Genomic DNA, 25622 nt, shown 5'->3' on the forward strand with positions numbered 1-25622 from the left:
ATGGCGGCCTCCATGCTGGGCTGGGCCTGGGGCCCCCTGCGGCCGGGCGGGCCCGGCGTGTGGGCGCGCGGGCGGCGGCCCCTGGGGCCCGCGGGCTCCGGGCGGAGCGTGGCTGCAGCCAGCGGAGCCGGCGGCGCGGGCGCGGGCGCTGACCGCTACTGTCTCGAGCTGCTCCGGTGAGCGGGCGCGGCCTGCCCCGCGGGAGGTCGGGGAGCAGCGGGGCGGCGCTCGGGCGGGGGCGGCCGCACTCGGGCCGCGGGGGGCGGGCGGGCGGACCCGCTCCTTCCCGTGTCCCCCGGCGCGGGGGCTCCGGGGGAGGGGGCGTGGGGCACCGGGAGCTTTACGCGGCACAGGGTTCTCTCCCATGTGGTCACCGTACAGCTGTCAAAGTGAGGACATTGAAATGGACCCCATGTGACCATCTAACCAGCGGTTCTCAACCTGTGGGTCGCGACCCCTTTGGCGGTCGAACGACCCTTTCACAGGAGTCGCCTAAGACCATCCTGCATATCAGATATTTACATGACGATTCATAACAGTAGCAACATGACAGCTATGAAGTAGCAACGAAAATGATTTTATGGTTGGGTCACAACATGAGGAACTGTATTTTAAGGGCCAGAAGGTTGAGAACCACTGATTCTAACCCATAGAATCGGTGTGGATTTTGCTGGTGATTCTTATTATGTCCTTCGTTACATTTGGGATCACGTGCTACCGTTCGTTGTTATATGTCTTCCGTTTTCTCCAACCTGGGACCGGTTGTTACTTTGATAGTTATCAAATGAAAATTTTAAAAAATACCATGTTTTCTAGGTTTATCAGTTGATGTTGTACTGGTAGTGAAGTATTTCCTTCTCTTCCTATTTATTCTTTTTTTGTTGTTGCTGTTAACCCTCACCTACGGATACTTTTTCCATTGATTTCTAGAGAGAGTGAAAGGGAGGGGAGGGGAAGAAAAGAGAGAGAGAGAGAGAGAGAGAGAGAGAGAGAGAGAGAGAGAGAGAGAGAGACATCGACGTGAGAGAGACACATCTATTGGTTGCCTCCTGCACGTGCCCTGACTGGGACCAGGGATGGAACCTGCAACCCAGGTACATGCCCTTGACCTGGAATTGAGCCCACAACCCTCCTGTGCCTAGGCTGATGCTCATAACCACTGAGCCACACCAGCCAGGGCTATTTAGTCCTTCATTTATGTTGATACAGGCTCATGGGTCCTGTTACAGTCTGTTAACTGTCATTATTTCTTGATGTTCAAATTGTCCCAGACATGGCCAAAGGGAACTTGATCATGTCCATTTCTTTGTTCTTTTGACAAACCCCTTCATTCTTTGAACATTTCTTTCTGCTCAAGCAGGTGTTTCAGGCTTATCTTGTATTTTCCCTGCCCCAGTCCTGGAGTCAGTCTTTCCTCCAAGGATTCCTAGCGTTTGTTTGTTTTTTCAGTGGAGAAAGGTATTTAGAAACCAAGATCTAGGTGTCGGGTGTTTGCTGATACTGCGGCCAAGGTGGGAGGAGTAGCATTGCTTCTAGGCGCACTCAGCAGATATCGCTAGGGAATAAGTACAGTATGTGCTAGTGGGTGTGCATACATGCGAGCACCCCCACACCCCTCTATTGTTTTCTGTCTTTATGTCTTATCTGTTTATTTATCTATGTATTAAAAACTGCGAGTTCATACCAGGACTTGCTGGAACTACTTTGGTAGCTCATTTGAATTCTTACAAAGTGACTCTGAAACCACTAAAATTATAAGTACTATATAAGGCAAAATAAATTAATGGAGATTAATTATTTCTTATTTTTAACTGGTCTGGGATTGTAGGCAGATACATTTTTAGTAACTGTAGAGAAACAGGTATAGAATATAAGAAATTTCAGGCCTTTTTTGAATTGAAGCCTCATTATTTTCAGATAATTCTGGTTAGTATTTTTTTGTGTGCAGTTTGGAAGTCAAAAGTAACTGTCTTTTTCTTTTTGCCTATCTGTTACAGGAAACGAGATTATGAAGGCTATTTATGCTCCCTGCTGCTTCCTACAGAATCCAGAAGCTCTGCGTTTGCACTGAGAGCCTTCAATGTGGAACTGGCTCAGGCTGGTATTAAAATTCCTTTAAAATTATTTGCAAAAATGGTGATATAACGTGTTTAATGCTGAACAATAAAGAAATATAAGTGAAATAAGTCAGACAAAGAACGTCAAATACCGTATGGTCTCATATATGGAGTCTAAAGCAGGACAAAAGAAAGCAAAGCCCCCAAACTCACAGATACGGAGACCAGGTTGATGGTTGCCAGCGACAGGGCTGGGATATGGGTGAAATGGGTGGTCAAAAGGTACAAGCTTTGTTATAAATTAGTAAGTCCTGGGGATGTAATGTACAGCATGATGACTATAGCTAGTAATACTGTATTGTATGTTGAAAGTTACTAAGAGTAGACCTTAAACGTGCTAATCACAAGAAAAAGAAGGTTTATAACTGTGTACTGATGGATGTTAACTACACTTATTATGGTGATTACTTCACAATATATACATATATCAAATCACGTTGTATACCTGAAACTAATGTACTGTTACATATCAGTTATATCTCAGTTTTTAAATATTTACCCCCCTAGATTTAGCATGCATTGGTGCTTCTTGCCTGAATCTCACAAGGCCATTCTTAATTAGTAGTGAGTGAAGGAGACTGTAAAATAATTACTTAGTGAATGAATGAGTTTATTTAAAATGTCCATACAGTAATACTTTTTGTGGTGTACATTTCTATAGGTTTTGAAAAATGCATAGTCATGTATTCACCACCATAGTCATGAGAGAACAATTCCAGCAACCAAAAAATTCCCTTTATAGTCAACCTCACCCCTCACCCATACTGTTTTACAGATCCTTCTGCTTCCAGGTTATTTTGAAGAAAGTTTCAGATAAACTTTTCTATCTGTCAACATTTCAGGATGTATCTCTAAAAGATAACTCACTTAGAAATAACCATAATGCCATCATCATACATTAAAAACTTAATAGTAACTTCTTAATATCATTAAACATCTGGTGTTCAGATTTTCCAATTTCTCGCTCTCTTCAAATCAGGATTCAGTAAGGTTTACATGTAAAGACTGGTTGATCTAGTTCTTAAATTTCTTTCAAACTAAACTCCTCCTCCTCTTTGTTTTTTCTTGCAGTGGTTTTCTAGAATCTCTTCTATTTTCGAAAATATTTTTGAATAAGCACCAAGTAATTTGTAGCTTTTACTTAGAAAACTCATAATGACAGTTTAACTTTAAGGAAAAAATAAAACAAATGCATATAGTTTTTGGCTGAATTATGTGATTATGCAGTCATAAATATTGATTGTTTAGACTGTCAACAGTGCATTTATTAAAGTTTTAAAACCCTATTTATAGATTAAGGATTCAGTTTCGGAGAAGACAATTGGACTGATGCGAATGCAGTTTTGGAAGAAAACTGTGGATGACATATACAGTGACAATCCACCACATCAGCCTGTGGCCGTTGAACTGTGGAAGGTAAAAAAAAAAATTGTAAGAATTTTATTTAAGCATAGTTTTGATGCATACAGTTTGGATAATAATGATGGGCAGTCTGTCCTAAAAAGATTGTTAGGCTCATGTAATGTTCTGATATATGTTAGTTTGGAGAGAAGAATTTAAAATTATACACGAATAATTTGCACAGATTTTTGATGTATTTCTTATTAAAGGAAAAGAGAGGGATCTGGTCACTTTTTGTTATCAATTATTTTCCACATATTTGGTTGCAGAATTTAAACCCTACACATTTGAAGCAATGGCAGGTAAATTTTCTGTTCTACCTCTGAAGGGAGACGTGCTCTCAATATTGTCTAGAGTAGACACAAATCTAAAACGGCCTTTCTAGTTTGATAGAATTGCCTATTTGTTGATGAATTTTAGGTATTAGAGAATGGAAACCGAAGGGCTAGAGTATTATTTGTATAGATAGATGTATATAATAGTTTTACATTAAAGCAGCTGTATGGAACTCTCATTCATACACAGCTTTGCACAGTTTAGAAATATGCTAAATTAAGAACAGAGGAAGGGAATTAGGTGCTTTTGTCACTGATCTGCGTCCCCATTGTAATATGATGAGTGCCGAAAGACAGTTTCTGTGCCAGCAGCCACTCACAGACCTGACAGTGGTACACCTCTTCTCAGGTCTGTGCGCCAGCAGAGGCAGACCCCGTTTCTGGGCCCCAGATTGACTTCACAGAGCCCCAGTAAGGATGGAAAGCCAGGCCCCTCCAGCAGGGACTGAGAAGAAAAAGTGGATGGGAAGCTGTGAGTATTAGATTAGTTGTTGACCTCTATTCATCCCATTTCAGTAATTTCAACCTAGGTGACTCAGTTTAGAGAAAAGTGTCTCTAAAATCCAGAAACTTTCTGTTGATTATTATTATTATTACTAGAGGCCCGGTGCACAAAAATTTGTGCACTCGGGGAGGTGGGGAGGGGGGTCCCTCAGCCCGGCCTGTGCCCTCTCGCAGTCTGGGACCCCTCAGGAGATAACGACCTGCTGGCTTAGGCCCGCTCCCAGGTGGCAGAGGGCAGGCCCAATCCCTAGGTGCAGCCCCTGGTCGGGCTCAGAGCAGGGCCGATTGGGGAGTTGGGGCGCCACCCCCTGTCATGCACAGAGCTGCAGGGCGATCAGGGGTTTGGTCGCTGCCCCCTGTCACGCTGATCCCGGTGCTGGGAGGTCTCCTTGGGAGGTCTCCTTGCTCCGCTGATCCCAGGGCCAGGACCCCTCTCACTCCGCTGATCCCGGGCCTGGAGGCCTGTAAGCTCCGCTGATAACCTGGACAGGGAGGCCTCTCGGCTCCACTGATCCCGGGGTCCTGAGGCCTTGCGGCTCTGCTGATCCCGGGGCCCTGAGGCCTCTCTGCCCTGCCGCTTCAGGGCTGTTTGGCTTCACTCTGCTTGGAGCCTGAGTATGCAAATTAACCGCCATCTTTTAGGTTTTATAATTGAAACATTGTATCTTTTGGAGTTGTTGCTTCAGGAGCTCAGAGCCCCCCAGCTGCAGACGGGGAACCTTGGCTTCCTCATGCTGGGGCAAGCAAGCCTCCCTGTTCGCATCAGCTGCCTGGCTGCCGGCCACCATCTTGGCTGCCAGTTAATTTGCATATCTTGCTGATTAGCCAATGGGAAGGGTAGCGGTCGTACGCCAATTGCCATGTTTCTCTTTTATTAGTGTAGATTATTATTATTATTATTATTTAAATACATATTTATTGATTTCAGAGAGGAAGGGAGAGGGAGAGAGAGATAGAAACATCAATGATGAGAGAGAATCATTGATTGGCTGCCCCCTGCACACCCCCTACTGGGGCTCAAGCAGCAACTCGGGCATGAGCCCTTGACCAGAATCTACAGGCAAACCGGCTGGTGCTGTGCTGGGGTCTGACCCCAGCAGGTCCAGGGGTCCCCAAAGGTGTGGATGGAGTCAGCGAAGAAGGAAGGACACGGAGACAGCGTTCAGTTGATCAGCAGCCTAGCCAGGATCTCTAGCCAAGTTCTGGTCAGGATCTCCAGCGAAGTTCTGGTTAGGATCTCCAGCCAGGTTCTGTGTCCATGTTCTCTTACTAGGTTCTCCAGCCAGGTTCTGTAGCCATGTTCCCTCGCTAGGTTCTCCAGCCAGGTTCAGTCACCAGGTTCTAGTCAGGTTCTCTTGCCATGTTCTATCCAGGTTCTGTAGCCAGGTTCTCTTGCTAGGTTCTGTCTCTAGGTTCTGTGGCCAGTTTCTGTCCAGGATCTTTTGCCATGTTCTCTCCAGCGAAGTTCTTCTGTCTCTAGGTTCTGTCTCTGTGTTCTGTGTCTAGGTTCTGTGTCCTGTTGTCTTGTTACATCTGTATTTATATCAGTTGATTCCAATCCTATCAATCTCTATTCCAAAGGTTAGGGCGTTTCTTATCTCCATTCAGGGAGTAAAGATTTGTAGCTTAAGCATGATTGTTCGTAGTTAAAGTGATTAATTACCCGCCTGGCACTTAGTTAAGGGGTTTTATTCCCTCCCTAACTTCAGGGGAAAATTCCTACCTGGGGAAACAACCTTTCTCAGAGAGGTGACCTTGGTTAAAACACATAGTGCCAAAAAGGTGAGCAAACATATTAAGAACAGTATGCCATATATGCCAGGTCCCTTGAAACAGCAAGGATGGACCGGCTCCCGGCAATGCTGTTTATTATTTTATACACAAACCTCACTGCAGTAGAGGTTTATACTAAGACTTGTATTGAAAGTTCTGGCCTTAGTCAGGAAATATCATGAAGAGTCAAAATTCCTTTAACACAAATTTATCTTGCTTTGGCTTTTCTTAAACAGAAGACATATCTGAATTACAGAATGTTTAAATGTGTGCCAATTTGTCCAATTTTATAATAACAGCTTAAATTTTAATGATTAATGTTGGCCAGCTCTTTTTTTTTTTTTTAAATATTTGATTGTTTTTTTACAGAGAGGAAGGGAGAGGGATAGAGAGTCAGAAACTTCGATGAGAGAGAAACTTCGATGAGAGAGAAACATCAATCAGCTGCCCCCTGCACACCTCCCACTGGGGATGTGCCCACAACCAAGGTACATGCCCTTGACTGGAATTGAACCCGGGACCCCCCGGTCCACAGGCCGACGCTTCATCCACTGAGCCAAACCAGCCAGGGCTGGCCAGCTCTTTTATATGACCAGTGCTGAAGGTTAATACGAATATTTGAAAGGAGCAGGTAGTGTTCAGAGCATTTGCCCTCCTTGTATGTTCTTTATCCTCATTCTGCAGGAGCATATGCTTATATTACCACTGTCCAGTTAAACCTCCCATTGGTTCTTCGAAGAGTCTCAGGTTCCTTAAGAGATAAGTAGAGAAACAGTGACTGTGTTGTCTGAGGGCACATTCCTGCTGCACTCTTTCATTGGTGCTTTTAGAGTACAAAGTAGTTGAATATCTAATTTCTCAGACATTTCATACGGGTTTCTCTATTTCTCTGTAGTTTAAATTTATGTTTATAGCCAAGGTCTTTATTCTGTTCGACTTCTGTTTTCAAAGTTTTAATGCTTTATTCAGCTGGTTTTCAACTTCCTACAAATAATTTGTTGTTTACCTTGATCTCGGATTCCCCTCAGAATGAGATAGAAGAACTCTTATTTTGTGGTCAAGGAAGTGCAGCCATTATAATTTCATCCTTGAGAAATTAGGAGTATGACTTCTCAGTGGTTAAATATTTAGAACTTTTATGTTCCAGGAATGTGTTTGATGGTATGGTTACAAAGATCAGACGTACCCTGCCCCACTCAGACACGTACCAAATAAAACAAGAGCAGGACTCTGTAAGGACTGAGGAACCCCGCTGGTTCCTGTGCTTGTGGAGGGGGCTAGTGGGAGTCCTGCTATTTAACAGCAGCAGTGCTGAGGGCACTTGGCAGCCAACTTTGTGCGGCCCTGTTAGCTGCTTTTAGGTTTCTGCCAGCAAAGTGAGCTCTGGTCTCCATACTTGCACCCTTGTCACGTATGTGTATTGATGAGCATGCTAGCTAGCCTTGACGTTTAGTTGTCAATGACATCTTAGAGTCTTAGTTGAAGTAGGGGATATTCCTAAGACTTTATGTTTTACTACTATTACTATAGTGAAAATATATCTTATTTAGTGTTGATTTGACAAGAAAACAATGTTTTTAAAACTTATCAGAAAGGTTTCCAAATAAAAAATAGTAGCCGGAACTGGTTTGGCTCAGTGGATAGAGCGTCGGCCTGCGGACTGAAAGGTCCCGGGTTCGATTCTGGTCAAGGGCATGTACCTGGGTTGCAGGCACATCCCCAGTGGGAGGTGTGCAGGAGGCAGCTGATCGATGTTTCTCTCTCATCGATGTTTCTAACTCTCTGTCCCTCTCCCTTCCTCTCTGTAAAAAATCAATAAAATATATTTAAAAAAAAAAATAGTATAAGAACACCTCTATACCCTTTACTCAGATTTACCTATTGTTAACATTGAAAACATTTTATCCTATTTGTTAATCATTTGTACTGCTCACTCACATGGGTGCATGAGCCTGTTCTCTCTCTCTGTTTTTTTTCTGAATCATTTTTTAGTGTAAGTTATATACATCGTGGCCCTTTATCCTTAAATACTTTAGTGAGTATTTCCTAAGAATAGGGACATTCTATTATATAACCAAAACAGTTACGACTTGTAAATTTAACTTCGATATAACACTTTTTATCTAATTTTCCATTTATATTCCAGTTTTGTCAGTTGACCCAATAATGTCCACTGTAGTGTTTTTTCCCTCCAGTATAGGATCCAGTCTAAGGTCAGGTAATATTTGTCTTATCTCTTAAGCCTATTTTAATCCGTAACATTTCTACAGCCTTCCTTTCTTTTCTATGACATTACCTTTTCGAAGAGGATAGCCCCTCCAATTTTTTTAAATAGAACATAACTCATTTTGGATTCATCTGGTGTTTTCTCAGGTTGTGCATTCTTGGCCATAATACTGCATAGACCAGCCGTGGGCAAACTACGGCCCGCGGGCCGGATCCGGTCCGCTTGAAATGAATAAAACTAAAAAACAAAAAGACCGTACCCTTTTATGTAATGATGTTTACTTTGAATTTATATGAGTTCACACAAACACTCCATCCATGCTTTTGTTCCGGCCCTCCGGTCCAGTTTAAGAACCCATTGTGGCCCTCGAGTCAAAAAGTTTGCCCACCCCTGGCATAGACGATGTTTTCTTCGGGTGTCATATCTGAAGGCATATTTTGTACATCTGTACCTTATTGGCATTGTTAACGTTCACCATCCAGTCAAGATGTTGCCTGGTTTTCCCACTGTATAATTATAATTCTCCTGGCAACTGTAAGACAATGCAAATATTCTATTCCTCATTAATTTCCCCTGAAACATAGCATTCATTGGTGGTTCTTGTCTGATTCAGTCTTTACTATTATGATTGCAAAATGCTCATTTTCCAATTCTAATACTCCAAGCACATTTACCAGTTGGCAGTAACCAATTTTTTATCTCTCACTCTCCTATATTTATTTATTTGTCTATTAATTATTGTTATAAACTCATGAAATTCTATTTTTTTCCAGTATTTATAGTTCATTACTAAACTTAATTATTTTGATGTTCAAATAGTCCCAGATTTGGACAGTGGGAAGCCCTTTCAAACTGCCTCCCATAATTTTTTTGAGCATTTTCTATTTTCTGGAACAATAAGATACTCTAGGGATCATATTAACTCTTCCTTGCCCAACTCTGGAAATTGCTCATTTCTTTGGATCCCTGTTTCTTTGGGAGAAATGCTTTTAGAGACTGAGATGTGGGCACAAGGTGTGGTCTTTTCTACTAGAGTGTTTTTACTTGCTTAAGTAATACTGTGCCTTGCAGATTATTCCCTTTGGAGTTTTAGTTACTCTTTTCCTTTTGGATAAGTGGTTATTCTTATTCATTAGAATCTTTATCCTATGGAAAGAAGTTTGCATGTAATAAGCAAGCATAGACATCAGGGTGCATCAATAACAGAAGCTTGGGTATTTAATTCTTGTGTTTGTTTGAAAGTGGAATCATTAAACTACTAATAGTATAATAAAAAGTACAGACCAGTGGAAAAGTTTTAGATATACAGTGGGGCCTTGACTTACGAGTTTAAATTCGTTCCGTGACGGAGCTCAAATTACTCGTATGTCAAATCACTGTGACGTTTGCTGCGCCAACTAGCGGTGGGGTATCTGAAGCTGGCTGGTAACCTGAATTTTTTTGAGCTTGCAACTCAAAGCAAAAAATCGGCCAAGAGACGACTCGTATCTCAAAAAAACTTGTTAGTCGGGACACTTGTAAGTCAAGGCCCCACTGTATTATCTTTACTTGGAAATATTTTCTAGGGACATTTTCTTTTTTCCTGGTATTGCTTTAACACAGCTGTTTATTTGGTGGTGAGTTATTACAAATGTTCCCTTTCCTAGTTTTGTATTTGGTTTGTTTATTTTTATTCAGGTCTGCAGAAGTCATTTCTAGTACTTTCTAAAAATTTATAAGACTCTTCTTTTTTTTAGGCTGTCAAAAGACATAACCTGACTAAAAGATGGCTTATGAAAATCATTGATGAAAGAGTAAGTTGAAATTGCTCAAGTCTTACATTTTTCTTCCTTTTTAATCTTTAAACTAATTTTTCATCAAAATTTGAGTAGTCAACCCAGTTCTTGGATCGCTGTCCAAAGAGTAGAGGAAATAAGGACAGTTTGATGGTTCTAGTGAATAGAATCCTATGCTAAGTTCTTAGAACTGAGTTCTATTATAGTTCCCACAAATTGCTCAATGACCTGGGCTAACTTGTGCAATCTTTCTGATACATTGTTGGCTCAATGTCCTCATTGGCCTGATGTTTATAATGCACTGTTGCCATGGAAATGCAGGTTTACTTAACTTTATGTGGATATAATCTATGAATAACCATAACTATAGTAATCCTATATAATAAAAGCGTAATATGCAAATAGACCGAACAGCAAAACAACTGAACAGCCAATCAAAGCAAAATATGCTAATGATATGCTAGCTGCTCAACCGCTCACTATGACATGAACTGACCACCAAGTGGCAGACAACTGGTTGACCAGTTGCTATGACGTGCACTGACCACCAGGGGCAGACAGTCAACTGGTCAACCAGTTGCTATGATGTGCACTGACCACCAGGCGGCAGATGCTCCAACTGGTAGGTTAGCTTACTGCTGGTGTCCAGCTGATTGGGACTAAGCGAGATGGGCCGGACATGCCCTGGAGCCCTCCCGCTGTCCCTCCCCAGCCTGTTCATGCACTGGTAGGGCCCTTAGCCTGGCCTGCGCCCTCTTGCAATCTGAGACCCCTCAGGGAGTGTTGGAGAGCTGGTTTCAGCCCGATCTGCAGGCCACTCTCCTTGGGAGGGCGCCAGACGCAGGGCTCATGGCTGGCGAGCGCTGCGAGCCTCTCCCTATCGGGACTGATTGGGCACAAGCCTGCGGCAGGCACAGTGGGGCTGGGATAAGTGGGAGCGGCAAGTAGGAGCTGCAGGCGGCGTTGGATTGTGGGTTTCGGCCCGATCCCTACAGGCCACCCAGAGGGACCCCACCTGTGCACGAATTAGTGCACCAGGCCTCTAGTAATAATATTAGCCAAAATGAGATGGTGACTTCAACATTAAGAAAAATTGCTCAGTTGACCTATAGAGTTAATTAGCACTAAGAAAATCATTTTTTCAGATGTCCTGGTTTTATGACATTAAGAAAATTGGAAAACTTAAGGCAGAGATTGCTTTCCTGTTTAATGGAATAATAACACTTAGCATTTGTAGGGAGAAATATTTAAAAGTAAAGGACTGTGCTCAGTCTCCCCTCATAGATTCAATGCAGTGTCTATAAAAATTCCAGCTGCCTTTTTTTACAGAAATTGACAAGCTGATCCTAAAATTCTTATGCAAATGCAAGGGACCCAGAATCACCAAAACAATGTTGAAAAAGGAGAACAAAGTTCGAGGACTCATATTTCTTGATTTCGAAACTTAACTACAAAGTTACAGGAATCAAACTGTGGTATTGATACAGAATAGACATACAGATCAATAGAATAGAATTGAGAGTCCAACAATAAACCCATATATTTATAGTCAGTTGATTTTTGACAAGAGTGTGAAGATAATTCAGTGGGGAAAATATTTGTTTCAACAAATGTTGTTGGGAAAACTGGATAGCCACATGCAAAAAAATGAATTTGGACTCGTACCTCACACCGTATACAAAAACTTACTCAAAATGGATCAAAAACCTAAATGTAAGACAATTGTAAAACTCTTAGGAGAAAACATAGGCATAAGTTTTTGTGACTTTAGGATGGGCAGTGATTTCTTAGATATGATAAAAGCACAAGAAATAAAATATATACCTGGTAATAGGACTTTATCAAAATTAAAAAATTTAAGGAAGTTAAAAGACAGTTCATAGAATGGGGAAAAGTATTTGCCAGTTATATATTTGATAAGAGACTAGTATCTAGAATATGTAAAGAATTCTTAGAGCTAAACACTAAAAAAGACAGATAATCCAATTTAAAAATAGGCAAAGATCTGAGTAAACATTCTTTAAGAAGATATACCAATGACCAATAAGCACCTGAAGATATGTTCAGTATGTGTTCATTAGGGAAACGTAAATAAAAAACACAATGAGATACTGCTTCATATGTAGATTATGTCGATTATAATAAAAAAGGTATTGGTGAGAATGTGGAGAAATTGGAATCCTTCGTACATTCCCCATGGAATGTAAAATGGTACAGCTGCTTTGGAAAAACAGTTTTTCAAAAATTAAACAGAGTTTACTATAGACCCAGCATTTTACTCCTAGGTTATATACCAAGAGAAATGAAAATATATGTCCACACAAAACTTGTATACAATGTTTATAGCAGCATAATCCAAAAACGGGAACAACTCATAGTCTATCATTGAATGAATAAACAAAACATGGTATATCCATACAATGGAATATTGTTTATAATTTCTTCAATTAAAAAGAATGAAGTACTGATAGAAGCTCAGACTTGTATGAACCTTAGTAACCTGCTAATTAAAAGAAGCCAGATACAGAAAGCCACATATTGTATCATTGTGTTTTTATAAAATGTCCAGAACAGACAAATCCATGGGAACAGAAGGTAGATTCGTGGCTTGTCAGGAGATGGGGGGAAGGGAAATGGGAAGTGACTGCTTCCTGGATATGGAGTTCTTTTTGGTGATGAAAACATTCCGGGATTCACCGTAGCTGGTTTGGCTCAGTGGATAGAACCTCGGCCCACAGACTGAAGGGTCCCAGGTTCGATTCTAGTCAAGGGCACGTACCTTGGTTGCAGGCTCAATCCCCAGCCCTGGTTGGGGCCTGTGCAGGGGACAACCAGTCGATGTGTCTTTCTCTAAAAATCAGTGGAAAAATATCCTCAGGTGAGGATTACAGGAAAAAAAACAACAACAACAACAACAACAACAACAAAACAAATTCCGGAATTAGGTAGTGGTGATGGTTGTGTAACTTGGTGAATATACTAAAAACCACTGACCTAATATATTTTAAAAAGATAAATTTTATGGTATATGAGTTATGTCATTTTTTTAAATATAAAAGATTTGGACATATTTATTTTCCCCTGGAATCATTGCTGGTGTCAATTTTTTCTGATTAAAAAGAAGAGGAAGGGTGTATCACCTTGAAAACAGAGTCTTTGTTAATGTATTATTATAAAAGTGGCTAGCTTTTACTAAGATTTACATTTTTTTGTTTCTTGAATAGAGTGAATAGAGTTGTGCTCAGTTCATTAATCCTGTTACTTTATTGACCACTAAAGGCCCAGTGCACAAAATTCATGCAAGAGTAGGCCTTCCTTCCCCCAGCTGCTGGCACCGGGTCCCTCTGGCACCCAGGACCCAGGCTTCCTTCACAGAGGGAGGCCCTGCCCACCCACCACAGCCCGACGGTCAGTGGCCTGGGCCTCCCTCTATGGGGCGATCATGGGGTGATGGCCGAGCCGCCGACCAATTGCATCTCACCTGCCTTGGCTGGCCTGGCGCCAGTGGATGTCATAGCGTGGTCGTCCAGAAGGTTGTTTGGTCTAATTAACATATTACACTCTTATTATTATAGAAGATTTATTTTGGGGGTGGAGAGACTGGGTTATAAGTCTCCTTTTTCTTTTTCTTTTTTTTACATTTGTCTCAACTATGCATGCAGAAGAGATGAAATGGTTACTCCATCTCAATTGATAGTGGTCCAATGTTATTTTATCCTGTGCATATTACTGCTCGTATCATTGTAAAGACTATAGCAGCAAATAAATGGGAACTCCTTTCTTTTCCTAGGCACCTTTTCCTTATTGAGACCATGGGCTTGACAGTCAAAATGTGTGGTTTAAATCCTATCTCCACCATTTATTAGCTACTAGAGGCCCGTGCACTGGGGAGGGTTCCTCAGCCTGGCCTGCACCCTTTCGCAGTCCGGGACCCCTCAGGGGATGTCCACCTGCCAGCTTAGGCCTGCTCTGTGCTCATGGCTGGCAAGCGCAGTGGCAGTGGCGGGAGCCTCTCCCGCCTCCGCAGCAGCACTAAGGAACTGCGAGCCTGGCTTCTGGCTGAGTGGTGCTCCCCTTGTGGGAGTGTGCTGACCACCAGGGGGCAGCTCCTGTGTTGAGCATCTGCCCCCTGCTGGTCAGTGTGCATCAGAGCGACCGGTCATTCCACCGTGTTGTCGATTTGCGTATTAGGGTTTTATTATATAGAATGTGACCTTAGGAATATTACTTAATGTGTCCATGACTCAGTTTCTTCATCTGCAAAATGGGAAAAGTATTATTTTGTTATCTTTGGGGGGATGCTAAGATTAAAAAGATAATGTCTAGTGCTGAAGTAAGAGCTCAGTAAAGTCCGTTTTTCGTGATAACCTGAGCTTTCGAAGGAATTAAAAATTAAGCCAACCTATGTTCATGGTGATTTGTGCATTGAGATTAATCCTGAGGTATTTATTTTGAGGGGTGATTTGTAAGATTGTGTAGAACTTTCATATCTTAATTTTATTTTAATCTTCTTTTACTTTGTATAAACAGTATACTTAATATTTTTATTATTCAGTTCTTTTGGGCAAAAAATTGTGTCTTTATAAATTTGGATAATTCAGCAAACTTGATTTGCCTTTTGTTTGATTATAGGAAAAAAATTTGGATGACAAAGCATATCGTAATATCCAGGAACTGGAAAATTATGCCGAAAACACACAGAGTTCTCTTCTTTATTTAACACTAGAAATATTGGGTAAGTTGTGTTTTTTTTAATTTCATAACTTCTCTTTTTCTGAATAAAACCCGTTTCAGACTTCATTCTTTCATAATTTGACAATATTCTAACCACTGTAACACTGAAGTTTTTCTTTGCATCATTTGTAAAGGAACAGCTATATATATTTTTTTTGAGCAAGAAGAGGAATATATGTTTGTCTTTGGAGTGCAGACTAATCACAATACTTAGGCTCTAATAAAAATACTTTAGCCATGGCTGGTTTGGCTCAGTGGATAGAGCATCAGCCTGCGGACTAAAGGGTCCCAGATTTGATTCGGGTCAAAGGCACATGCCCAGGTTGTGGGCTTGGTCCCCAGTGGGGGGTGTGCAGGAGGCAGCCAATCAGTGATTCTCTCTCATCATTAATGTCTCTATCTCTCTTCCTCTCTGAAATCAATAAAAATATATTTTAAAAAATACTTTAGCTACTTCATGGGAATGTCACAGTTAATAATCTGGTAATTGCTGATGTTTATTTTATTTTTTTATGTTAGTTAATCCTCACCCGAAAATATTTTTTCCATTGATTTTTTTTAGAGAGAGTGGAAAGGAAGGGGAGAGACAGAGAGAGAGAGAGAAAAAAAAAATCGATGTGAGAGAGGCGCATCGATTGGTTGCCTCCCGCACACATCCCAACCGGGAATCGAACCTGAGATCTTACGGTCGCAGGCCGACGTTCCAACCTCTGAGCCAAACAGGCCAGGGCTGATGATTTTTTAAGCCTCTAAGCTGGGAAGGTCTTATAGTAATGAGGATTGTAATGAGGAAATTACTTGGCACAAGGATAGTAACATCCATTTGGAGAAGGTAATATATTTTTATGTCACCCTAAAGGAATAAATGTTATTTTATCCTGTGCATATTGAATTTCCCAGGCCTGTCCTGCCTGCGCATTCGGTGACATGTTTGCCAGCACAATGAAAGGAGGGAGCAAAGAGCAGAATATACTTAAAGTGAGGTCGTATGGACGTTGTACTTAGAAGAAATGAAACACTCGTGTTGTTTTTCCATGATAGCTGATTACAATTCCACATGTGCTCTTAGTGTGATATAGTCTGAGGAAAACTTACTTAAAAGTTCAAGTTCAGAAACCTGCTTAGTAGTCAGCTTGTTTTTGTGCCCATTTTACTCATAGATCCTGTTTTTCAGATGTGAATGCATTAGGATAAACAATTAGTTTCACATGTGTAGGTAATTTCTCTCTGTACTTCTGTTGACTTACTTATGCATTTAAAGAGCAGTCCTGTTGATTGCTTTCAAAACCATAGGTGTAAGGGATCTTCATGCAGATCACGCTGCAAGTCACATTGGAAAGGCGCACGGCATTGTCACTTGCTTGAGAGCCACACCGTATCACACTAGCAGAAGAAGGGTGTTCCTTCCCATGGACATTTGTATGCTGGTAAGGCTGTTGTATTTACCTCATGAAGATGGGAAGGATGTTATTTCTTGGCTCTTTACGTTGTCTATTCAAGTAACTGCTTTGAAATGAATGCATATTTCTTTTCGGCTCCTTGGTTATCAAGTGAGAATTTTTGTCAGTCAGGCATTTTCGGTCTCTGGTGGAGCTATGAGTAAGGAAATCTGGAGACCCTCACTTGGTGTAGCTTCATGTGGATGCTTACTCCCTTCCAAGCAATGACAGTAATTATTCCTGCTGTTAGCTTAGCCTGTTCTTTTTTATTTTATTTTATTATTTAATTGAGGAGAGAAGAGAGAGAGAAAGGGAAACATTGGTTTGTTGTTCCACATACTTACGCATTCATTGGTTGATTCTTGTATGTGCCCTGACCGGGGATCAAACCCGCAACCTTGGCATATTGGGATGAGGCTCCAACCAACTGAGCTACCTGGCCAGGACCAGCCTGTTCTTTATTTTAGAGGAGGAAATCATCCTTAAGACAAGAATATTGTTTATGAGAACTTTTATTTTCTGTATGAGAATCATTATTGTCTGTGCTTTTAAGATGTCTTATATGTTTGTTTTCTTGCTTGTGTATTTTTTTAAGATATATTCTTATTGATTTCAGAGAGGAAGGGAGAGAGAGGTAGAAACATCAGTAATGAGAATCATTGATCGGCTGTCTCATGCACGCCCCCTACTGGGGATCAAGCCTGCTACTTGGGCATGTGCCCTTGACCGGAATCGAACCCAGGACTAACGCTCTATCCACTGAGCAAAACCAGCTAGGGCTCTTGCTTGTGTATTTTTGTTCTACTACTACAACTGTTGTTAATTATCATCCTGTTGCATATTCTTCCGAGAGAGAGAGAGAGAGAGAGAGAGAGAGAGAGAGAGAGAGCGCCTGTGTGTATATACACAGCCACACGTACACATATGTACACATCCATATATTTTTAAAAACAAAATAGACATTATATTGTACTTACTGTTCTCTCACCTGTTTTCTTGAGCTAAGTTAGTTTTAAGTACGCTTTTTAATTGCTAATATAATATTTTTCAACACAGCATGGTGTTTCACAAGAGGATTTTCTACGGAAGAACCAAGATAAAAATGTAAGAGATGTGATATATGACATTGCCAGCCAGGCGCACTTGCACTTGAAGCATGTAAGTAGCCTTCCCCTCCCCCCCCCCCCCCCCAATCATTTAGGTGTGGCTGTTCCTAGATCATACTGTTCCCTACTTGGCAGACTGTATTCCAACTTTCATTGAAATCCCAGTGGATTTATCTCAGGGACTATTGTAAACTTTCTCCACTTTTAAAAAATACCGTTTTCTCCCTTTCAGCAAATGTGTGCCCCTTTACTGGGCTTCCTCAGTTAGGTTCCACTCTGATCATCACTCACCATTTCTGTCTCTCGGGCCGCGTGTCTTTCTACCTTGCAGGGCTGATGCTTCTCCTCCCTTCCCAGGACCTTGCATGCTCAGCGGTCCCAGCTGGGGTTTTCAGTTGGCCTCTCCAATAACTTGTCTCTTATCTTCTGGCTGTTGCTGCTGCCTTCTGAAGTTATTGGCATCCTGTGGACCCTCCTGTTTCTTATTTTTCCCTCACAATTAACCTTTTTTGAATAAGTGGTCTGTATTCATTGTTACCTCAAGGCCCTCACCGCCCTGACACTGTTCATGCTGTAATTTGGCTTTCATCCTGCTACTCTAATAATAATCACTGGTGAATAATCTCCTTTTGCCACATTTAAGAGTGTCTGATTTAGAGAAGGTGGATGTTTATGTATGTGTACACACACACACACACACACACACACACACAAAACCCAGAGCTAGAATCAACTAGACTTGATAACTCATTGGATTGTGGCAGGATCAGGAAGAGGGGAAGTTGAAGGCTGCCCAGAGTTCAAGTAGAGATGGTGATGGGGCCATTCACAGACTATAGTAGTAAAAAAGCAGTGGTACACTAGGATCAGTAGACAGACTAGCTGCTGGACATCATTGAATAGAAGGGGATTAGAAGACATTTAGGGAGATGGGCTTTTAAAGAATGCAGGATTGTGACTTTGAAAGGAGATGAGAACTGGAGAGAGAGATTTGGGAGCCATCCACATGGAAGGAAATGGTTAAAGCTCTGAGTTTGGATGTCGTTGCCCAAGGAGAATGTACATCCGGATAAGAGGGCCTAGGGCCCATCTCCATTCCTCAGGTGGAAGGAGAAGGGGCCATTTCTTAGGAAGAAGAAGGAAAGAAGGACCGAAGAAGTAGGAACCTGAGAGTCAGTGTGTCAGAAACCAAGGGAGGAACAAATCCCAAGAAGGGGGAGTGATAAAACTGCATGCTACAGGGAGATGAAGAGGAAAGAGGTAGGGCGAACAGTAGGGCATGGATGATTTTGAAGAGAGCAATTTTAGTAGACAGGTGAAAAAGAGGGAGGGGTGAAGATGTGAGTCAGGAAGCAGAGGTGGTATCTGACAGTGTACACGAAGGCCTGGAAACGGGTGGGCTTGGTGAGAGCAGGTGGGCATCAGCCTGAGAGCTTCGGGGATTCCTAGTCCAGAGAAGTAGGGCGGTGAGTTAGATGAGGTTAGTCAAGGTGTGGAGGCCTCTGAATCCCAAGATGCATAGTTGAGACTTGCTCAATGAGGGACATATGTTAAAGAAAATAAACATAAAACAGTGACTTAGGAACATTCACTTGGCTGGCTGTGTGGAATGATTTAAAGGTTGGGAGCACAGAGGCAGAACGATCAGCTAGGAGGATCTTCTGTTCATCTAAACAGGAGATAATGACCGTCTAAGCTGGGAGGTGCTGGGATTGTGAACACAAGTCTTTCTTCATTGACCCCCAACCACAGAGCTGGAGGGTCAAAGTCACAGGATGTTATGAGGCAGCCGGAAAATGCCAAAGTCAACCGGTAAGGGAGAATGGAATTCTTAATAGAGTTCTTTTTCCTGAGTCCTTTAAGCTTAAGAAATTAATTGTAAGCTGCAGGAGTGAGAGCTATTTTCTTGCTTTTGAGAGAGGCCCTAGCTGTGTTGTTAAATGACCAGTTGTTTTGTGTTCAGTTTCTGAGGGAGAGTATTTACTTCCAGAAATATTTATATTTCAAACCAGTTTCCTTTTGTCTTCCTTCTTAGGCTAGGTCCCTCCACAAAAGTGTTCCTGTGAAGGCATTTCCTGCCTTTCTTCAGACGGTAAGTAGATTAACAGGGAAGGCTGCTTAATGAATGAAGCAGGTGTATATGAGCTTTTTCTGTTTTATGAGGTTCAAATGCACGTCTTTAGTTTGGAGGCTTTATTTTTGTTCCTCTTCCTTGTGGTGGGTTTCTTAGTTGCCTTCCGCTTTAGGCAGTGGCCATGCCTGTATTTCCCAGAGGCCAGTGAGGAGAGCAGCAGTTTGAATCTGCTTTGCCTTTTACTAGCCGTGGGGGTTTAAGGTCCCTAACCGCCATGTTCCTCAGTATACTCGTAGGTAAAATGGGAATCATGTGGGACACTGTCTTGTAGGGTTGTTAAGCTGCTTATAGCTTTATGAGTATTACTTATTATTCTAGCAATATTTTCTCCACTGGGACCACATTGTAGCACTGGCTCCTGAGCAGTGTGGCTCATGGGCCAGTGCTGAGCTGCCTCATCACGTACCTGGGAAAGCTTTGAAAACAAACAGATTCCTGGGGTGTTCTTACTAAATAACACTTGGGATTGAGGAGGGGGAATTCCTAGGAGAGAAACTGTGATTTTAATAAGTTCCCCAGATGCTTCTGATGTGTAGCCAAGTTAGGGAATTATTGTTGAAAAATATATAAAGAAATGAGAATAGCTTCCAATTATTTAGCACCTATTACAGGACAGGCTCTGAATTAGGTCATTTCATACATTATTCCTAATCATCCTTATGCATGGTTTACTTCATTTTATAGGTAAAAACCAAAGTTCAAAAATTTGTGATCTTTAAAAATTGAAAACTCATGCATTTTCTACAATACCAAACATATCTTCTACTTTTTCCCCAAAAATATACTTAAAGATTCATTTTTACCCTTTCAGATCTTCTAGGTCTCAGATCTAAGTGTTCCCAATCATTTTATTTCTTTACTAGGCTTGCTTATTACAAAGTAATGCAGTCATAGTTTAGATGTTCACATCGTATTAGAGGAGGCAAAGGAAGAAATAAGAATCCTCTCACAATTCCATCATTTCCAGAGAGAGTCTGTTTATCTTTCTGGACTTTTTATGATCATATAATTACATATGTATTTTTTGTATAAATGGGGTGTTAAGCATTTTCTTCTTTGTCAACATATACTGTTCTATGTCACCATTTTTAATGGTTATTTGGTTATCAGGTCTTAATGATATTTGATGATGCACCATCATCTGTTTTTAACTTACTCTTTAAGTTAAGCTCCCATGAAGGCCAAGGACTTTGTCTGTTTTGTTCACTTCTGTGAATAATGTTCTTAACTCTGGATGCCCTTTAGAATCACTGGGGGAACTGTGAAAAAACAACCCAAAAAACCAAAGCAATGTTGGGCCCCTCCCCAAACCAATTAAATCACAATATCTAAGAGTTTGGATCCTGACACTGATACTTTTTAAAACTGCCCCGGTAATTGTGAAGTGCAACTAGCCTGAGAACCACTACCTTAGACCAGTGATTCTCACGGTGTGGTCCCTGGACCAGCAGTATTCGTCTCACCTGGGAACTTGTTTGAAATACAGATGGTGGGCCCCGCGGCAGACCTGGGGCTGGCGCCCAGCTCTGTCTCCATCTGTGCCAGCAGAAACCGGAGGGACCACATGGCAATTCCTGAAGGACTGCTAATGTCCTGTGTCCTCATTCCCGCTGGGACACATCTCTTCTTATTGTTTTATAAGTGGGGCATCTGTGAATTACTTTGTTCAAAGAAAAGGTTTTGCTGTTTAAAAACTATCTGAGGCTATAGTATATACTCTTCTTCATAGGTAAAGCTTTAATATGCCATATTCAGAAATTGTAATGTCTTTGAGAGTTTCTAGTAAATTGTTATATCGAACAATTTATTTACTATTAGCCAAACTTTCCTTTGAACCAAATCCTAATTTGTGAATGCCCAGTTGAGGTCACATTTTATCTGTATTTTAATAGAATTCTTTAATTATAAAAGAAATAGCATTCTTAGAGATTTGGACAACATAAAAATAATATTAGAAGAAAATAACTATCACCTATAATTCTAGGACACAGAGACAAACCACTGTTTATTCTGTTCTTTTTTTGTAATGAGTTTTTGTGTATAGTTGAAATCACACTTTATATTTCAGTACCTTACTTATCAAGCATTTAACCACATCATTAAAATATTTATAAATATAGTATTTAATAGCTGTATAATATCCTATTATATGCCTGTACCTTAATTTCATCAACTATTTCTTATAGTTAGGTATTGTAAAACTATTAAAATGAGCATAATAGAATTCTTAGAGATGGAAAGTTGATTGCAATATATCTGTATATATAAAAGCCTAAGCAACCTTTACGACCAGTCAACCTGTCGCTATGATGCACACTGACCAGCAGGGGGCAGACGCTCAATGCAGGAACTGCCCCATGGTGGTCAGTGTGCTCCCATAGCCAACCTCCCACAGCCAGCCAACCTTCCCTGGTCCCTTTCCCGGCTGGCAAACCTCCCACTGTCCCTCCTCCTGTTCCTCCCCTGACCGGCAGGCCCCGTCGCTGGCCAGGCCTTAGGAACCCCACCCGAGCACAAATTTCATGCACTGGGCCTCTAATTAAGTGATTTAAAAAAAGCAGATTATAGAACATTATGCGTAACATGAGCTCTGTTTTTAAATGTAAAAGAAACTGCACTGCCGAAACCGGTTTGGCTCAGTGGATAGAGTGTCGGCTTGCGGACTGAAAGGTCCCAGGTTCGATTCCGGTCAAGGGCATGTACCTGGGTTGCGGGCACATCCCCAGTAGGAGATGTGCAGGAGGCAGCTGATCGATGTTTCTCTCTCATCGATGTTTCTAACTCTATCTCTCTCCCTTCCTCTCTGTAAAAAATCAATAAAATATATTTAAAAAAAAAAAAAGAAAAAAAAACTGCACTAAAATATGTTCATTTTCTCTTTTGAAATGTTTAGTATTTGATATTTACAAATGAATATGACATACCTGTATATGTATGTATGTATGTATGATAACATATAACATAATGAACACCCACAAATTCACCACTCAACCCAGGAACTAGAATGTTACCATTAAAGTACACTGCCTCTGCCTTCTTCCTCCAAAAAGCTATTCTGAATTTTGTATTTATTATGGTTTTGCTTTTATTTCCAAAAAATTTTCCCATTTTATCTAATCCTAAACAGGATGTTGCTTACTTTTGTTTTTGAGGCTTATAAAAATGGGTCATTTCTGTTTGTCTTCTAGGTTACACACACGTTTCTAAAATTTACTCGTTATTGCATATAGCTATTGCACATTTATTTTACTGCAACATAATATTTCATTGTGTGAAGTTTATCTTTTTTTGTCGAAGAATTTCTGGGTGTTTTGCTTATATAACACAAGGCAGCTGTTCACATTCATGCACATATCTCCTGTTATGCATAGATGTATAAGTTTAGGGTTTAAAAGTAGATATTGAATTTATTTATATGTACACTCATCGGTATATAAATGTATAGGAGAAAATCAATTCTTTTTGTTTTCTTTTTCTCATCTGTATACTCTAGAGCAGTGGTTCTCAACCTGTGGGTCGCGACCCCTTTGGGGGTCGAACGACCCTTTCACAGGGGTCGCCTAAGACCATCGGAAAACACATATATAATTACATATTGTTTTTGTGATTAATCACTATGCTTTAATTATGTTCGATTTCTAACAATGAAATTGGGCGTCACCACAACATGAGGAACTGTATTAAAGGGTCGCGGCATTAGGAAGGCTGAGAACCACTGCTCTAGAGACTCCACAAGCATCATCTCTGGATCACACAGGCTGTGCTTAGGAACTCCAGGGGAGCTGTGCACGGGACTGAGAAGGGAGTGGTGCCTTTGGAAGTGTCAGTGCAAAACCAAGTGGCTTCTCTGTATAAGAAAGTTCCTGAAATAAATAATTTATAAATCAGTAGAAATAAGTGAGAACCATGAAATAACAAACATTGCCATTGTCAGTGTTTTCCAACCTTGCTCCCCCATCACAAAGAAAGTTTTGTCAGGTTTTCTGTGATGGGGGAGCCTGGGTGACATTTGTAGGGACCTGTGGTTGTTCTCCTTAGGTGCAAATCATTTTCTTGCAAGAGCATGCAGACCCACTGAACTTTTTAACAATATAATCTTTTAAACAAACAGCTTGAGTTCTTCCTCATGATACAATGCATTTTTTTTGGCGTGGTGTTCATTCTCCTTGATTGAAACATCCCTTTTATATTCTGCAGTCTAGTAAAAAAAACCTGGTAAACTGTAATTTCTCTGATCTTTTACATTTTGACCAGAACAGTATAAATTATGATCAGAATTGACTTGATATTTCCAGTACTAGTTCTATGATCCTGTTTCACCGGCCTAATAGAAACTTCTTAGAAGATGTCTTTATTTTCTCTCTCCCTTTTATAATTCTTATTTAAATTCTTAGTATATTAAAGACCACCTCAGGGAAAACTAAAATATCTTTAATACTGATACTGTTTCTTTAGTTTATTTTAAAGACTTAATCATCCTATGATCTAGTGACCATTTTTCTCTTTTTCCAGGTTGCTCTGGAGGACTATTTAAAGAAAATTCAACAAGTAAATTTTGATATATTCCACCCATCTTTACAACAGAAGAATACATTACTTCCATTGTCTTTGTATATTCAGTCATGGAGAAGAAGATACTAAAAATAATCTCATGGCACTGATACTAATTTATTTTTATTAGTTTTACAAAAGTATACTAGTCAGGGTTCTTGTTTATAAACAGCAGGTACTGACTGTTTACTTAAGGCAAAAATGAATGTATTGGATGGGTGTGAATAGCTTATAGAATCAATGAGAAATTACTGTGGGGCTTGGGGGCTAAAACATTGAGATTCTGCCTCAGACACTGCCATTGTCTCCACCAGCCCAGACAGTGTCTGCTGTCCCATCCCTGTCGGGTGGAGCCGTGCTGCACCACCAGGGGGCAGAGAGAAGAATGTCTCCTCCCTCCCTCACCCTGGGGGGAGGGGGGGGGACTAGGTAGTGCTGGCTTTGCATTTGGAGAGCCAGAACTCAGTGCCAGTACAGGTGTGAAATGAATTTATTTAGGGGTCCCAGAGAGTGAAGTTAATACTTGGGGAGTGTCAGTCACTATGTTGAGGGTTTTTATCCCTAACATTTCATCTTTACAACCCCGTGAAATAACTTCTGTAAGGTAAGACAGTTGGCTGTCAAGAGCTGGAACCCTATTTCGACTTCAGGTCTGGCTGATTTGAAAGCTTTTACTTTTTTGGTAACTCTACTGCTTCACTCTCTCTCATTCTGTATTATTGTGATCGTGAACAAAGTTGTATTCATAAAGTGTATTAATGTGAAGTATATTAGCACAATTATATTGAACATTCATCAGGGAATACTGCATTTTTAAAATCGTGTATACTGGTTGATCTTCCCACTGATAAGCTCTGGGCTACATACTTTGATCAGTGGTCTCATTTGATCTTTAAAATTCTATGAAATAAAGAATTTTTTGGTCATTAAAAAATTTAAGATATAAAATACACACTAGTTGCAAAAACAAAATTGTTTGCATTGCTGGTAATGGCAGATCTAGACTCTGAGTGAGTCCCTGACTCCCAAGGCCAGGATTACGCCCCAGTTTCCTTTTCCTGTCTCCAGTGGTGTTGTCTCCTGTTCGTTCACACCTCCCTTGTACTGTTCCATATCCCATCTCTCTTGAGCCTTTGGTTTCAGCTATGGCTTAGTGCCTACTACAACTGTGGCTTAAAATATTATTGTTTTTTTGGCCCAGCCGGTGTGGCTCAGTGGTTGAGCATCAGACTGTGAACCAGGAGATCACATGTCCAGGTTGTGGGCTCGACCCCCAGTGTGGGGCATGCAGGAGGCAGCCGATCAATGATTCTCTCTCATTGCTGATTTTTCTATCTCTCTCCCTCTCCCTTCTCTGAAATCAATAAAAATATATTTTTTAAAAAATACTTTTTTTTTTTTGGCAAATAAAACTTAAACTGAGAGCTGCTTGTGGGTAAGAATACATTGTTTTGTTCATCTTGGGATCCCCAGCACCTAGAATGGCTTCTGATTTAGAGCAAGTAGAGGTTAATAAATGTATAATT

The 25622-nt window shown here is 40.9% G+C and overlaps 1 protein-coding gene across 1 annotated transcript; it reads left to right on the top strand.

The window, feature by feature from the left end:
* On the top strand, positions 1-25622 carry NDUFAF6 (NADH:ubiquinone oxidoreductase complex assembly factor 6; the record flags this gene model as incomplete). The annotated part of the gene is made up of 9 exons (XM_081111718.1): positions 1-176; positions 1998-2097; positions 3411-3533; positions 10094-10150; positions 14765-14867; positions 16160-16293; positions 17362-17463; positions 19447-19503; positions 24058-25622. 9 exons carry the CDS (start codon positions 1-3, stop codon positions 24184-24186), a joined length of 981 nt encoding a protein of 326 aa, XP_080967844.1. The 3' UTR covers positions 24187-25622.

The sequence above is a fragment of the Myotis nattereri genome (genome assembly GCF_964212035.1).
Source record: "Myotis nattereri genome assembly, chromosome: 17".
Lineage (NCBI taxonomy): Eukaryota > Metazoa > Chordata > Mammalia > Chiroptera > Vespertilionidae > Myotis > Myotis nattereri.